The sequence below is a fragment of the Bombina bombina genome, chromosome 2, assembly GCF_027579735.1.
Source record: "Bombina bombina isolate aBomBom1 chromosome 2, aBomBom1.pri, whole genome shotgun sequence".
NCBI classification, from domain to species: domain Eukaryota; kingdom Metazoa; phylum Chordata; class Amphibia; order Anura; family Bombinatoridae; genus Bombina; species Bombina bombina.
The window spans coordinates 907,591,154-907,608,322 of record NC_069500.1 but is presented as its reverse complement, the minus strand read 5'-3'; the positions used below and the strand labels follow the sequence as shown (position 1 = coordinate 907,608,322).

The window sequence follows — 17,169 nt, the reverse complement described above, 5'->3', positions numbered from 1 at the left end:
CTACAGTTTTATGTGTTTTAGCATTTTCTTCCTTATCTATTAGTCTTGCAAATAAAAAAACGGTATTTTTTAAAATGATTAATGTAGTATAAAGTCTACCAGTGTTATTGAAGATAGCATACAAACTGAACCTAGCCAATTCTTATTTGTATTCTTTTTTTTTCCTACTTAGGGTCAATAGCTACAATCACTGACCAGTATTTAAAAGGAACAGACAGCGATTCAGATGATGCCAAACTCCGATATTTCTTGAAGAAAGATCCAGCTGTAGGGCGTCTGCATATGTCAAAAAACAATAATCTTGTGCAGATATCTGTCAGAGGACCTGTCACTAGTTTTACTCAGATGGATGTTAACAAAGGTTTGTTTATAAAAGCAATATTTCAAAGCCAACGTATTCAATGGCTTTCATATATGTAATCAATTTATTAAATATATTTTACTCATATACAAAATCAATTTATTGAATGTTTCCTAGTCATATATATATATATAATCAATTATGTACAAATCCCCAGAATTATTCTTAAATCCAGACTTTTCCATTAATATTTTTTTAAATATAAAATTATTAAATACGTATTTCCATTTTTCACCACCAAAAAGTCTCAAGCTTCTCTGCCTGCGTCTTTGGTTGGGTTTTTGTGTTCTTAAAGGGACATTAAACACTTTGAGATGGTAATATAAAATGATAAATTGTTTATATAAAACAACTCTGCAATAGACTATAATTATTTATTTGTCCTCTTTGCCTGTAATTCCATTCTGAAATTGTGAGCTTTTCAGTTCCTGTTAGAAATTGAAGTGCAGCACACTGTTAAATCCAGCACAACCATTGGCTGCACACTCTAGTGACCTATTTATAACTGTCCCTAATTGGCCACAGCAGAGAAGGTAACACAAGTTACAACATGGCAGCTCCCAGTGTTTTATAGACACTAAAACTTTACACTTATTTTGTCACTTGTTAAACAACTAATGAAACTTTAAAAAATACATCTACATGTTAGTCATGGACTAATCTTTTCTTTGAATGCATCATTCTATCTAGCATGTATTTAGTGTTTAATGTCCCTTTAATTGCAAGAGCGAGTCTATACTTATTTAAATTGACAGCTATTACCTTTCTGATTACAGTGCTGTACTATCTTTCTGAGGGTACGATGTATACAGAAGTATTAAACATTATATAAAACTACCTTTAGGTTGAGCGTATAAGCTGTATTATGACATGTACATTTTGCTTAAATGAAATAAGATATTGTTCTTTACACTTGATCCCATCCTCTCTCTGAGCTGCCCCATTTACAGATGCAAACATACAAATGTTCCAAACTCCAAACCATTTCTGGATAAAAGCTTTTCTACCTGTGTGGTGTGTGTGTATATGTGTGTGTATATATATATATATATATACTGAATGTCAAATATAATACATTTTTATGGAACTTGATAAGTCAGGAAACTTTAAAAATACAAATTAAAGGGACAGTATACACCAATTTCCATATAACTGCATGTAATAGATACTACTATAAAGAACTATAAAGGAGAATATGCACAGATACTGATCTAAAAATCCAGTATAAAACCTTTTTAAAAAACTGACTTAGAAGCTCCCAGTTTAGCACTGTTGATGAGGTTAGGCTGGGACACCCAGTGAAATGGGCTGTGAAAGCTTAAAGAGCAGCCCCTCCCCCTCCCACTTTTCCTGCATATAAAATGACAGATTACACAAGCAGGAGCAGCAGGACTCTATAAATACGCGTGTACATCTGATACTTTATGCCTTGGTTAGGAGCACAATGTTATAAAAAATAAGCAAAACTATATATTGTTACAAAAACACTTCCAGATGGGCTATATAAATGGATCATCTACAAAACATTTATGCAAATAAAAATCTAGTGTACAATGTCCCTTTAAGTCTTGATTTTATCCTAACATCCTTTTTTGTGTGAGAGTGAGGGTTTATTTGTGTTCTTGATAGTTTGTTTTTATTTATAAATGTTTGTTTATTTGTTATATTCCTTTAGAACCATGCAATTGTTTGTTTAATTTTATGTATTAAAGGCCAAATACAAGATCATATTCCAAACGTAATATCATTTATCGAGGTATAAAAACCCCCAGCTAATATATTGGTATTTGCAGGATATGTTCAATACAAACACGAGAAAGGAGAATCGGGTGGAAGTTTTGCCTTTAAGTTTGACGTTGTCGATTCGGAAGAAAACAAGCTTATCGACCAATCATTCTACATCAGCATATTAGGTGAATACAAGTCTTCATTATCAAGACCTTAAACATTATTATAGTCTTAATGCAATAAGCTAAACATTTCTGTAAAACTGCTTATTATATTTTATTTGCTGTCAGTGTTATTTAAGTACTGTCACATAAATCTCTCCTTGTGTGATTTTCCCACTGGATTTACTTGGTAGCTGACAACAATTGCTGTGTAAGCTGCTGACGCCTTTAAATGTGTTGTTTATTATTTTTTTTTTCTTTCACATTTGCAGAAGACAAACTACCTCCATCTATCACTGCCAATAAAGGTCTCACCCTGGATGAAAACTCTGTGAAAAAAATCACCACCTTGCAGCTCTCAGCCACAGATCAGGACAGCGAGCCCAGAGAACTCCTCTTCCGCATCAATAAGCAGCCTGCACTGGGTCACCTAGAGCATGCTGGGTCACCAGGTAATGGGTTATTATTGCAGTCAGCCCTTCATCTTCCTGTGGCTGCACTACAATATCCAGTTCTTACCAAAATATAGTCAGTTTCTCTGCTTGATTTAATTGGAAGATTATTTCCTTATAAACAGTGTTTGTGCATATAGCGTCTTAGTGAGAACTGGTTGTTGACAGGAAGGTGTTTTGCTGTAGCACTACAAAACTGTTGTAATACACAAATGACGCAAAAGAGATGATGGATTTCCTGAAATATCAACTAAAAGCAAGCAATATTGAAGAGTTTAAAGGGATATACTAAATGAATGCTTTCTAAGTAGTTAAAGCCTATTTTTAGCTAAATTTGCATTGTGTTGCAATTCAGGGACATACCCTTTGAAATGACTCTTGAATATACCTCCATTGCTGTAGACATTTTGTGATAGATAGATAGATAGATAGATAGATAGATAGATAGATATGAGCTTCTCAAGGGAGTTGTAAAAAACACAGTATTCAATTAAATTCCAAGATGAAAGGGAACATAAATAATGAAAATATTTCTACTTTTATGTGGAATTTAATTTGAGTTGTATGTCCCTTGAAGCATAAAAATCAGTGAGTTCATTGAATAAAAAAACCTTATCTAGCATTTTTTACTTGATCTATCTAAAATATGGTGTTTTATAAAAAATAAAACAGTTTAACTAGCAAGAAACATTTACCACCTTTTTAAAATAACGAATAACAGTTTTAATTTGCATTTGTCATGCAAAAAATATTTTAAGTCCTGCAGAAATTGTGACTGTTTCTACAATAATAATTCAAAAATGTACAAAAAGAAGTTATTTCATCCTGACCTTGTGTTATTCAGTGCTTTTTATTTTTGCCTGTGGAGTGATTGGCGCCAGCTGGCCCGCATGGCTATTGGCTAAGAGGTGGAAACTTCACCTCACAGCAAAAGAGCGTTCTGCCATGGGCGGCTTGAGCAGCTCAACGCGGCAAATGCTTCAAACAAATAAAGGAATTTTCAGCATGAAGTATTTTATATTTCATGACTGAAAGTCCCCTTTATTTGTTCCACTGGTAAATCCTAGCATTTCACATAAGCTAGGATTTACCATCACTTTAAGGTTGGCTTTTAAAATGTAAAATATTAAGAATGTTATGAGAGTCTTTTTTCTACCTTTATCGTATATGTCGTAGACTTTGCATAGGCTGCTTCTTTATGTTCATAAACTGAAATTAAAATCTGAGACTGCAGTATTTTATTTATACACATTTTCTCTCCCCAGGCGTAAAAATTAGCAGTTTCAGCCAGGCAGACCTGGAGTCCCGGAACATTCAGTATATTCATACCAGCGCAGAGGAAAAGCATTCAGATGAATTCACATTCACAGTATCAGATGGAGTCAATGAGGTAGGGAAAGTTTTAGTTTTGCTCTAAAATAGACCTTTTTTTATTTGTTTAATAACCATTTTTTGGGATGTCAAATATGCTTAAGACATATTTCCCTAGGTGCCCATTTTTATACCTCATCTAGTTTCTATTGCCCTGGGTGGTATCACAATTCGTCTCTCTATTCAGGCATATAATTTTGGTGCCACATTCAACCCTCATCTCACCTTCTCTAAAATTTACAGCTCTTCAGGTAATTCCTCAGCGGTACAGAAGGTTATAGCATCTTTTTAAAAAATAATTTCATTTTTTTTATCCCACTTTCTGACACCAAAATGCACCTTCTAGACCATTTTAGCATATTTTTCTACAGGATTTATAAAGCCCCCAAAATACTAAGAAATGTGTGACATAATTAAACATTTATTTAAATTAGGACAAAGGGGCTTTTCTTACATATTTACTTTTTGTCATTTTCTTTCTCATAGTTAACTTTTTGTGAACAAATAAATGATAAAAAAAAATCATAACATTTTACAAAATGACTTTTCTCAAAGTGACTTATTAGACCAGAAATTGAAATGAAACTTAAAGGGACATTAAACACTAAAGAAATGTTATATATTATGATGCATTCAAAGAAAAGATTAGTCTGAGAATTACATGTAGATGTATTTTTTTAAAGTTTCATTAGTTAATTAAATATTGACAAAATAAGTGTAAAGTTTTAGTGTCTATAAAACAATGGGAGCTGCCATGTTGTAACTTAGGTTACCTTCTCTGTTGTGGCCAATTAGGTAAAGTTATAAATAGGTTACTAGAGTGTGCAGCCAATGGCTGTGTGGAATATAATAGTGTTCTGCCCTTCCATTTCTAACAGGAACTGAAAAGGTCGCAATTTCAGGATTACAGGAAAAGGGGACAAAATAAATAATGAAAGTATATTGCAGAGTTTATATATATATATATATATATATATATATATATATATATATATATATATATATATACAGTTTATCATTTTATATTACCATCTCAAGGTGTTTAATGTCCCTTTAAGTATATATTTCTAGCCATCTCGTTAGCTTCTCCATTGCTAATACATTCTATATTAACAGAAGAACAAGCTTAAAAACAGTGATTTTTTTTATTTGAAGGTATCCCAGACATTTTATATCACTATAAATAAAGTTGACGACAGCTTGCCGGTGGTTCAGAATTCTGGAATGAGAGTGCAGGAAGGAGTGAGAAAAACTATTACAGAATTTGAACTGAAAGCCGTGGATGCCGATACTGAGGTATGTATGGTCTGGAAGGTAAAGCTGCTAGAAAGTGTGATCAATATAGCTACCAGACTTCTGATTCGTCTGTAATGTGTATTTTGTGTTCATTTAGTGCTATTGAAAATAATTGCAAATTAATTCAAGAAACGATGCAGAAAAAGGAACACTACTGTGTAAATGATATTAGATTTTCAGGCAATCATTGTGTCTTTTTCTAAAGGTCCTAGGGAGCAGGCTTGCTAATTAGCATATATTTGCATAAATAATTATACCTCATAGCTCAGAAGCTAAAGTTGCTAGGAACCATTTTTCACTTGTCATTTTGTTTGTAATTAGATTCCAACACACTTGTAAATTTCATAATAACTGGATTTTTATTTTATATATATTGTTTATTCTCTACATTGACCTGAGCCTTAAAATGCCGGCCATGCCATGAATTTCCTCCAATCAAATATGACATATTTTAATAATAAATGTATCATACCAAAGCTAAAATCTGTGTTCTTCCAAGTTTGTTTGTTCAGAGCTCTACCTGATTTACTGCACAAGTGAGATAAAGGAAACGTTAATATTCCCCATACTATGTTGCATCCCGAAAGGGCCCATTTTAAAATGTGTGCGGTTTTTTTTGTTTGTTTTTTTACAAACTAGTGTTTATGGTTCGGAATAAACTAAAGATTCTTCTGCCTCTCCACCAGTGAATTAAGTCTCCACCAGTTATATCAGCCTGTGAAGATCAGTAAAAATTACAAAATCACAATTGCAGTATTTGTTTCAGCTTCAATTTAAACCGTTTTTACTCAACATTTTTGTAAGCAAATAATATTTTTTGTCTTCTGATGTGATGGGCAGTACAGCAAGTCACAAGGAGCACCGTTTGCCCCAGCAACAGAAAGCGGAGCTTGTGTAGCAGCTGTTCGATGTAAAACGCTAATAAAGCAGATGCGCTCTGCTTTCTACCATTGGTATAAGCAATACACCTTGTGGTTAGCTGGACAACCCGCTAAGTCAGAAGAAGGGGGAAAAAAGGAGTGATCAGTACTGTAAGGAAATTAGTACCCAGGGGTATTAAAACTGTAGACTTCCAGTAAAGGTGTTAGGAAGAAATATTGTAAGGGAATATAAGAATGCATTTGAGATGCATAAGGAATTAGTTTAACAAACACTTTAGCAGGAAATATTGACCCACTTGATGGATTAATTGCTTCTGATCTTTCATCAGCATCTATTTCTAGAGTCTGGTTTAACTGCAGTTGCAGAAATGTAAATGACTTTCTTTAGTGAGAGAGTTTATTGAATAGTTCTACAAGGTCTTTGCCATAGCTCAATAACTACATTTTGGAAGCTCAATATTTACATTTCAATTCTCTCTCCAATGAACAGGCAGAGTCTGTTACATTCACCATTGTTCAGCCACCTCGATATGGCACGATTGAACGTAGTATTAATGGGCAAAACTACCGTCAGACCACCACCTTCACAATGGACGATATTTACCAGAATAGGATCAGCTATAATCATGATGGAAGCAATACCCTGAAAGATCGCTTTTCTTTCACTGTGTCGGATGGAACCAATCCATTCTTCATTGTAGAGGAAGGCGAGAAAGAGGTAATAAATAACATACAGCTTCATACAGCTGCTATAAAGGCTATCATTCAGCTGAATCATGTTTAGCCATTTAATATAGTAAAGTGACACCACTAGCATGCTTTATGTTCAACAAATACCTATAACTGAAATGTGCGATTTTTCTATTTTTTTCTATACTTTTATGACAGTTTTTTATCCAGGCACTTTTGCTAATATTTTTTTAATGGGGGCATAAAAATGTTTTGATTTGATTTTTTTTTTTTTTTAAATAAAAATGACAAACTTTAATAGCCCATGCAGAGCTGATGACTTCATAATGAGCAGAAGAAGGTTTACAAGAATTATGTTTTACATTACATGGGTATAAAAGTGGAACAGTGCAATTATCTATGTCATTTTTATTTGAATTCCAGATATTAAATTTGTGTTTTCTGAGAAGGACACATTAGGTAATTGGTGTATAATGGTATATTGGTGTGTAATTGGTGTATATGTAAGTATGGCACTTCTGATTGGCTCACTAGCTGCATTCTTCTCAGGAGTAGCCAAGGGTTTAATCTGGGTGTGCAATTTATGCACTGTGTGTGTAAAGCTTATATCTTTGATTAAAACAGATGCTCTAAGTAAAACATTTTATTTTTACACCTGTCTATTTGATGCTTTAAACAATGCCTTTAACTGTATATTTTTTAATGCTTTTAAAGCTTTGAATTGTGCATAATTGTTCCTGTAATTGAACCTTTTGTAAAATCTAGTTGGATTTTTATGGTGAACATCACAAATGTAGAGTATAGTTACATAACAATATTATGAACTCATAGTTTTCCATTTATTTGTGCAGATTATAACTGCAGCTCCACAGAGATTCAAGGTGGATATTCTTCCTGTGGATGATGGAACGCCAAGAATTGTCACCAACCTTGGTCTTCAGTGGCTGGAATACATGGATGGGAGGGTATAGTACATTGTATTAAGTTTACTGGCATCAAGCAAGAAAATGTAGGAAATTAATCATTGTTACTAACATTTATGTATAAGGGGATATAAAATTACAAGTACAAATGGGGCCACTTGCCTCTAACAGAAATATTATATAAATATATAAAATTCATAAAGTTGTGGATTTTCTAATCGTGAGAACCTGAAATGCACACTGTACAGGAAGTGCAGAATTATTAGGCAAGTTGTATTTTTGAGGATTGATTTTATTATTGAACAACAACCATGTTCTCAATGAACCCAAAAAACTCATTAATATCAAAGCTGAATAGTTTTGGAAGTAGTTTTTAGTTTGTTTTTAGTTATAGCTATTTTAGGGGGATATCTGTGTGTGCAGGTGAATATTACTGTGCATAATTATTAGGCAACTTAACAAAAAACAAATATATATCCATTTCAATTATTTATTTTTACCAGTGAAACCAATATAACATCTCAACATTCACAAATATACATTTCTGACATTCAAAAACAAAACAAAAACAAATCAGTGACCAATATAGCCACCTTTCTTTGCAAGGACACTCAAAAGCCTGCCATCCATGGATTCTGTCAGTGTTTTGATCTGTTCACCATCAACATTGCGTGCAGCAGCGACCACAGCCTCCCAGACACTGTTCAGAGAGGTGTACTGTTTTCCCTCCTTGTAAATCTCACATTTGATGATGGACCACAGGTTCTCAATGGGGTTCAGATCAGGTGAACAAGGAGGCCATGTCATTAGATTTTCTTCTTTTATACCCTTTCTTGCCAGCCACGCTGTGGAGTACTTGGACGCGTGTGATGGAGCATTGTCCTGCATGAAAATCATGTTTTTCTTGAAGGATGCAGACTTCTTCCTGTACCACTGCTTGAAGAAGGTGTCTTCCAGAAACTGGCAGTAGGACTGGGAGTTGAGCTTGACTCCATGCTCAACCCGAAAAGGCCCCACAAGCTCATCTTTGATGATACCAGCCCAAACCAGTACTCCACCTCCACCTTGCTGGCGTCTGAGTCGGACTGGAGCTCTCTGCCCTTTACCAATCCAGCCACGGGCCCATCCATCTGGCCCATCAAGACTCACTCTCATTTCATCAGTCCATAAAACCTTAGAAAAATCAGTCTTGAGATATTTCTTGGCCCAGTCTTGACGTTTCAGCTTGTGTGTCTTGTTCAGTGGTGATCGTCTTTCAGCGTTTCTTACCTTGGCCATGTCTCTGAGTATTGCACACCTTGTGCTTTTGGGCACTCCAGTGATGTTGCAGCTCTGAAATATGGCCAAACTGGTGGCAAGTGGCATCTTGGCAGCTGCACGCTTGACTTTTCTCAGTTCATGGGCAGTTATTTTGCGCCTTGGTTTTTCCACACGCTTCTTGCGACCCTGTTGACTATTTTGAATGAAACGCTTGATTGTTCGATGATCACGCTTCAGAAGCTTTGCAATTTTAAGAGTGCTGCATCCCTCTGCAAGATATCTCACTATTTTTGACTTTTCTGAGCCTGTCAAGTCCTTCTTTTGACCCATTTTGCCAAAGGAAAGGAAGTTGCCTAATAATTATGGACACCTGATATAGGGTGTTGATGTCATTAGACCACACCCCTTCTCATTACAGAGATGCACATCACCTAATATGCTTAATTGGTAGTAGGCTTTCGAGCCTATACAGCTTGGAGTAAGACAACATGCATAAAGAGGATGATGTGGTCAAAATACTCATTTGCCTAATAATTCTGCACTCCCTGTAGACTTCTCAAGGCTAGCCCTTCAACATATCTTTCCCTAATTGTCTTTAGCTGATAACTGTAAAACTGTGCACTTTGTTGTAACTTAATGACCATGGCTAGCCTTGTTGTCTGCAGACTCAAGACTGTATTGGCGACTGCAAATAAGACAAGTGGTGGGTGCAGTTTGGCTACTGAAAAAACAATTGCAGCAAGAAAAGATGCAATTTTTTTTTTAAATGTTTTGATATGGCTAATATATCATTATATAGCAAGCTTGCGGTAGCAATAACCAACTACTTGTAATGGCTGGTTAATTATCACACGCCCATAAACAGCAAATTTGCCATTTGCGAGTGCACAATAATTTAGCACTCCACTTGTAATCTAGCCCTAAATATGTTTATAAAATCAATGCAATTTTCTGAAACCAATCTGCATATTATTCCCAGACTAATCATTATGCCTAGGTTTGGTGTCAGTGAACGTATCAAATGTCTTCATACCCCAGTTTGTAAAATATGTCAATTTCGAAGGCAGCAGATAGCACCATTTACCCTTAAAGGGACAGTCAAGTCCAAAATAAACTTTTATGATTTAAATAGGGCATGTCATTTTAAACAACTTTCCAATTTACTTTTATCGCCAATTTTGCTTTGTTCTCTTGAATTCTTAATTTGAAGTTAACCTAGGTAGGCTTATATGCTAATTTCTTAGACCTTGAAGGCCGCCTCTAATCTGAATGCACTAGAGGGCGTTAGTTCATGTGTGTCATATAGATAACATTGAGCTCACGCACGTGAAATTACCTAGGAGTCAGCACTGATTGGCTAAAATGCAAGTCTGTCAAAAGAACTTAAATAAAGGGGCAGTTTGCAGAGATATAAGGTAATCACAGAGGTAAAAAGTATATTATAATAACTGTTGGTTATGCAAAACTGGGGAATGGGTAATAAAGGGATTATCTATCTTTTTAAACAACAAGAATTCTGGTGTTGACTGTCCCTTTAAAGATATGTTTGACTTTAATTTTGGATTGCATATAATAGTCTGTCATTCTTTTTCAACCAACTTTTTATTCAGGTTCTTGACATGACAATAATATTTTCTAATTAAGAATCTTCTACTTTAATAAACGAGGCAGCATCTTGCCAGCAAGTATTCTGAAACAATATAAACCCCTAAGTGCCACTTTTAGTAAACTTTTTTTCCTTCAATTATACACGCAGATGCTTTGTTTCCAAACAAGATCATTTCTCATTTCTGCAAAAAAAAATCATTTTAAGTTGTTAACTTGATAATTAAATGTCGGAAAGAACAGAAATGAAACAAAAAAAATATGCTTTCAATTTACTAAACATTCAGGGATATTAAATCTGTGATGGATGTCTTGTTTGTAGGCTACAAACATAATTAGCAAGAAAGAACTAATGACCATGGATCCAGACACAGAAGATAAGCAGCTGGTTTATGAAATATCCAGTGGGCCCTATCACGGATTCTTGGAGAATAAGCTAAAGCCTGGCAGGCCGCTGACTTATTTTACCCAAGGTAAGAAATCTTGAAATACTCAGTATAAATTAAAAGAAGATAAAAGTGTAAAAAAGAAAATGCTCTGTTGTGTTACAGCATTTTATTATTGATCCATTGAATGCATGTACCTATGTGTTTAAGCCCTGCAAAGGGATTAAACACATAGTTAAAGTCTGCTCCAAAGCACCTATGCACTACTGTGACTTAGCTAAAGAGATCTGGTGAGCTAATTATAAGATGGATATTGTAGCTACCAATCACAGCTAACTCCCAGCAATGCATTACTGCTCCTCAGCTTACCTAGGTTTGCTTTTCAACAAAGGATACCAAAAGAAGAGTACATTTGAAAATAGAAGTACATTGAAAAGTCTCTTAAAATTCATGTGCTGTTTGAATAATGAAAGTATACATTTTGACCTTCATTTCCCTTTAATGAAGGGTATCGGCAGGGATGGTTTAGGCAACAGCAGGAAATGCTTCCCCAGAGATTTCTGGTGTTTTCCAGGAGTTAGGCAGTAAAATAGCCAAATGAAACAAAATGATTCAGTACCAGTGTTTCTTGTGCTAGCTACTGGACTTCACACCTAAACCCATAGAACAATATCCATTCAAGAATGCAGTAGCACCAGTAAAGTGTTTTAATATTTATTCAAGTGCAACAAAACAATTGCAACGCTTCGGACAATATCGTCCTTAATCATGCATAAATTGATACAAACACAGCTTACTTAAATACTCTGCACATAACTCCACCCCTCATGACATCATATGTTTAACTCCATCATGTCAGATATCTTTTGTATTTAAAAAAAGTAAAATAGCCATACAGCACTCACACAATTTTTTCATATGGCTGGAGCACCGATTGGAGAACAGTTAAAAACGTCATCTTACAAAAATATTGTTGGCGGATGGAGGGCGGGGTATTAGAATTTCATTGCTACATTAAAGTAAGTTATAGCATATCCCCATTAGAATTAATGAATTAAAGTCCATCTAAAATATTACTTCCATTCCGGATCTGATTATACAAAATGGAAAGTTTACTATCACTTTAAATAAATTAGAAATACAATTTAGAGTAGTAGAACTGTGTATTCAATTAAACTGTTACATTCTCTAAGAAAAGTAAAACAAGTGTTCAATGAAAAATGTCAATTATTTAACTTGTTATATTTTGCTTGTGTTTTCTGAAACTTTTGATTTATAGCTTTTAAAAATGAAATGCTCACAAGCCCTCTCAAAAACTAACCTGTAACCTTTAAAGGGATAGTCTAGTCAAAACTAAACCTTTGTGATTCAGATAGAGCAACAATTTTAGCAACTTTCTAATTTACTCCTATTATCATTTTTTCTTTATTTGAAAAAGCAAGAATGTAAGCATAGGAGCCGACCCATTTTTGGTTCATCACCTGGGTAGCACTTTTTGATTGGTGTCTAAATGTAGCCACCAATCGGCAAGCGCTACCCAGGTGCTGAACCGAAAATGGCCCGGCTCCTAAGCTTACATTCAAATAAAGATAGCAATAGAACGAAGAAAAATTTATAATAGGAGTCAATTAGAAAGTTGCTTAAAATTGCATTCTCTATCTTAATGAACATTTACTTTTTACTAGACTATTCCTGTAATGAAATACATTTTGGACACTCCTGATTAAGACTAAGGGGTCAATTTATTAAAGTCTGGTGGACATGATACGCTGTAGCGTATCATGTCCGCCAGACATCGCTGAATGCGGACAGCATTCGCTGTCCGTATTCAGCATTGCACAAGCAGTTCTAGTAAACTGCTTGTGCAAAACCGCCCCCTGCAGATTCGCAACCAATCGGACGCTAGCAGGGGGTGTCAATCAGCCCGATCTTATTGGATCGGGCGGATTACTGTACTCCGCCTATAGACAGCTGCTTCTTAACTCCTGTTTCCGGCGAGCCTAAATTCGGCCAATAATGAATTGACCCCTAAAAGGTCAACTAAAAGTATTACAAACTGCAATGTCACCTACTTTGCTATGCCCGTAGAGCATAAAATAATCTTTTGACTGTAAAATGCATGTTAAAAAAAGGGACATAAAAACCAAACTGTTTCTATAATAATTCAGGAAGAGCATACAATTTTATACAACTTTCTAATTTACTTCTATTATTACATTTTCTTCGTTCTCTTGGTATCTTTTGTTGAAAAGGGATGTAATCTCAGGAGTATCTGGAGCACTATATGGTAGCAGTTTTGCAAGACTATTATACATTTGCCTGAACACTAGATGGCAGCACTAGTATCTCTTCAACAAAGAATCCCATGAGAACGAAGTAAATTTGATAACAGAAGTACATTGAAAATATGTGTATCCCTACAGTTGCTAGGATGTCACACACCTCCACAAGCATGAAAGCAAAAGTAAATTCTATTTAGGACAAGAAGATCTGTTTTAAAAATTGAAAAACTGAAATATATTCAAAATACCCTCTCTTAGATGCAACAATGATTTAAAATATGATGTTAATGCCCTTAAAGGGACACTCAAGTCAAATTTAAACTTTCATGATTCAGATAGAGCAGCAATTTTATACAACTTTCCAATTTACTTTAACAAAATGTGCAATCTTTTCATATTTACACATTTTGAGTCACCAGCTCTTACTGAGCATGTGCAAGAATTCACAGAAAATACGTATATGCATTTGTGATTGGCTGATGGCTGTCACATGATACAATATGAGAGGAAATAGACATAACTTTGACATTTAACAAAAGAGAAAGGAAACAGGAGCGCAAGGAACTAATCTGAGTGTAGTATAGTAAAACTTGAATTTTAATACAAAAGTAACAGTGACAAAAACACACACACTTTCCAACCTCAAACAGAATGAGGTATGAATATGGCACAAGAAGCAAAAAGCCCCAGGCACTTGCTCACCACGAACCCTCTTCCGGTGCAATGGGTCTCCCCTTCCGTCACCGTATGTGCAAACTGCAGCTCCCAAGTATAGCCGAGCACTAGTTCTCAAAGGTCCGTGGTCTCTGGTCAGGCTGTCACAGGCAAAACCGCATACCCATAGTCCCAGAGTCTCTTGGTAGATATTGCCGTGTCCACAGGGTCTTTTAGGCAAAACAACGTACAAACAGTAGTTCACGCCGGGTACATTCAGAATCCCACTAAACACTCACAAGCCGGCTAGAGTGTCTGTGGATCTGACTCCTCTGACGAAGTGGGGAGGAGCCCCACGAAACGCGTAAGGCCACGCCCACATCTACACACGCTGTGAGGAGTCAGATAAGGTTACCTAACAGCAATATTAATTTAAAGTGGCTTTGTTTCATTCTTTCATTTATTTGTTTATCTATCAATTCTTTTATTTGTTAATTTTTTATATACACAGGTGGGTTTTTATTATAAATATCAATATCTATACAGATTCATATAATACTTTTTACTCCTGCCAACCAATAGGTGGCGCTCTTTATTGGCAGATTGTTTAGATCTTGCCCCTTTTTTAGTATTAACTTTGACATTTGACAGAAAAAAATCTACTCATATGAAGTTCAGACTAAGTGCTATTGTATTGTCTTTTTATCAAGCATTTGTTGTTTATGCAACTATAGTGTATTTACTGATCCTTTAAGTTTTCCTTCTGTTTCCAGTACTACGTAATGTACTAAATGAAACAACAGGCCTTCAATATGAACATATCACACAACCTATTAATGTTTTACTTTTTTATTTATTTAGAGGATATAAACCTGGGCTTAATCCGATATATTTTACATGAAGAGAAGATTAAGGAGACAATGGATAACTTTAAGTTCCTTGTAAAAGACAGCAAGCCTAACGTGGTCAGTGACAACGTGTTCCATATCCAATGGTGTCTAATCAGCTTTAAACACACTAGGTAAGGACAGCAACTGATGACAATAAAATGGGTCAGGGGGACATAGCGCAAGTTGTAAGCAGGTCTGTTTAAGACGCAAATCTGTTGTCAGTGACAATAAAGTTAATCATACTTGTTCTAGGCATGTGCAGACCCCTGTTAGCTTTGCATTGCCTACACTGTTAGAAAGTGAGTTTTATGTATGTGGTGTAACAGTTTTGAGATACTGGGAACATAGCTCAAAAATTGCAGAATTCAGGAACGCTGACTGACACATCTGTAGAAAATATAGGTGAAGCGATGCTCAATTCATTTTTAACATTTTACAAAAAGGCCCCTCATCAACCTCATGAGCAAATATAGAACCAGGCTAATGTAATAATACTTACACTCTCATAAACATGCGCTAAATCTTTTTTTGCATATGAACAGGCGAATGCACACATTGGCTAGGTCTTAAAAAAGAACTAAGATTGAGTCACTGAGAAAAAAATTCTAGTTTTATCATTTTATGTCTAAACATGATCTATATATATATATATATATATATACTGTATATATATATAAAAATAAATATGTTTTCAAACATTTACAGCTACAACGTGAGTGAAAAAGCTGGCTCCATCAGTGTCACGGTGCACAGGACCGGAAATCTCAACCAGTATGCCATTGTGCTGTGTCGTACTGAACAGGGCACTGCTACCTCCAGCTCCAGTGTCGGTTCCAGGCCAGGACAGCAAGATTATGTGGAATATGCCGGGCAGGTAAACTTTTTGCAGAAATAGTTATATCTAAGTCTGCGTCAAAGTAATTTAGTTACGCAGCATAAGCGTTTAATGGACTTTAAAGGGACAGTAAATTCAAAATTAAACTTTCATTATACATAAAGAACATGCAATTTTAAACAACTTTCCAATTTACTCCTATTACCCAATTTGCTTTGTTCTCTTGGTATTCTTTGTTGAAGACTAAACCTAGGTAGACTGATAAGAGCTCAGGAGTGTGTATTTGTCTATAGCAGTAGTGTTTGTAACATTGCTTAAAGGGACAGTCTAGTCAAAATTAAATTTTCAGGATTCAGATAGGGCATGCAATTTTAAACAACTTTCCAATTTACTTTTATCACCACATTTACTTTATTATTTTGGTATTCTTTGTTGAAAGCTAAACCTAGGTTGGATGATATGCTAATTTTTAAGCCCTTGAAGGCCACCTCTTATCTCAGTGCATTTTGACAGTTTTTCACAGCTACACAGTGCTAGTTCATGTGTGCCAAATAGATAAAAAAAATATGCTCACTTCCGTGGAGTTATTTACATTTAAGAAATACAACAGAGGGGTTTTTTGGTTACGCACACCACAAAAGGACTGTTTAAACTTAACACACATATTGTGGGAGTGCTACCAAAGTGACCAAAATAATTACAAAACAACAAAAGATATTTTGGTGCACATCCAACCACTTAAGTCCACTCTTTCATGGCATATTAGTATATGCTTCTGTCTGCCAAATATACTTACATAGCTTCTAATAAGATTGGGATAAGCATCTCGCAATAATATGAGCTTATATTTGTGCTGCAAAAACAAATATACTTCTATCTGCTAAATATATTTACATAGTTCAAATAAAATTGAGATTAACATCTTGCAATAGTATTGACTTATATTTATGCTGCAAAATTATTATTTTTTTTTGCTTTTTAAAAATCCCTCCCCTTTGGTTACTGCACGCCACCCAGCCCAGGTGTGTTCCTGATAAATTTACTCAATAAGCTAGAAAGCTTCACACTGTGTAGACATGACTTGCTGCAGTGTGTAAACTGGTTAGTATAGGACCGGTCTGATGTGGGACACCTTGTAAGTGGTAGACTGGCTTAGCAGAATATGATCATATTGTGTGACTAAGATCCCATTTCATTTAAAGGCATTTTTTAAAAAGCAAAAAAAAATAATAATTTTGCAGCATAAATATAAGTCAATACTATCGCAAGATGTTAATCTCAATTTTATTTGAACTATGTAAATATATTTAGCAGATAGAAGTATATTTGTTTTTGCAGCACAAATATAAGCTCATATTATTGCGAGATGCTTATCCCAATCTTATTAGAAGCTA

General features: G+C 35.1%; 1 protein-coding gene across 1 annotated transcript in view; it reads left to right on the top strand.

Moving 5' to 3' along the window:
• FRAS1 (Fraser extracellular matrix complex subunit 1) overlaps positions 1 to 17,169 on the top strand; it is an 868,578-nt gene that overhangs the window by 791,749 nt on the left and 59,660 nt on the right. The window contains 10 exon segments of the mRNA XM_053703296.1: positions 173 to 361; positions 2,155 to 2,274; positions 2,523 to 2,702; positions 3,968 to 4,092; positions 5,229 to 5,369; positions 6,741 to 6,968; positions 7,792 to 7,905; positions 11,051 to 11,201; positions 14,912 to 15,071; positions 15,646 to 15,814. Of these exon segments, the coding sequence (XP_053559271.1) occupies positions 173 to 361; positions 2,155 to 2,274; positions 2,523 to 2,702; positions 3,968 to 4,092; positions 5,229 to 5,369; positions 6,741 to 6,968; positions 7,792 to 7,905; positions 11,051 to 11,201; positions 14,912 to 15,071; positions 15,646 to 15,814 (1,577 nt within the window).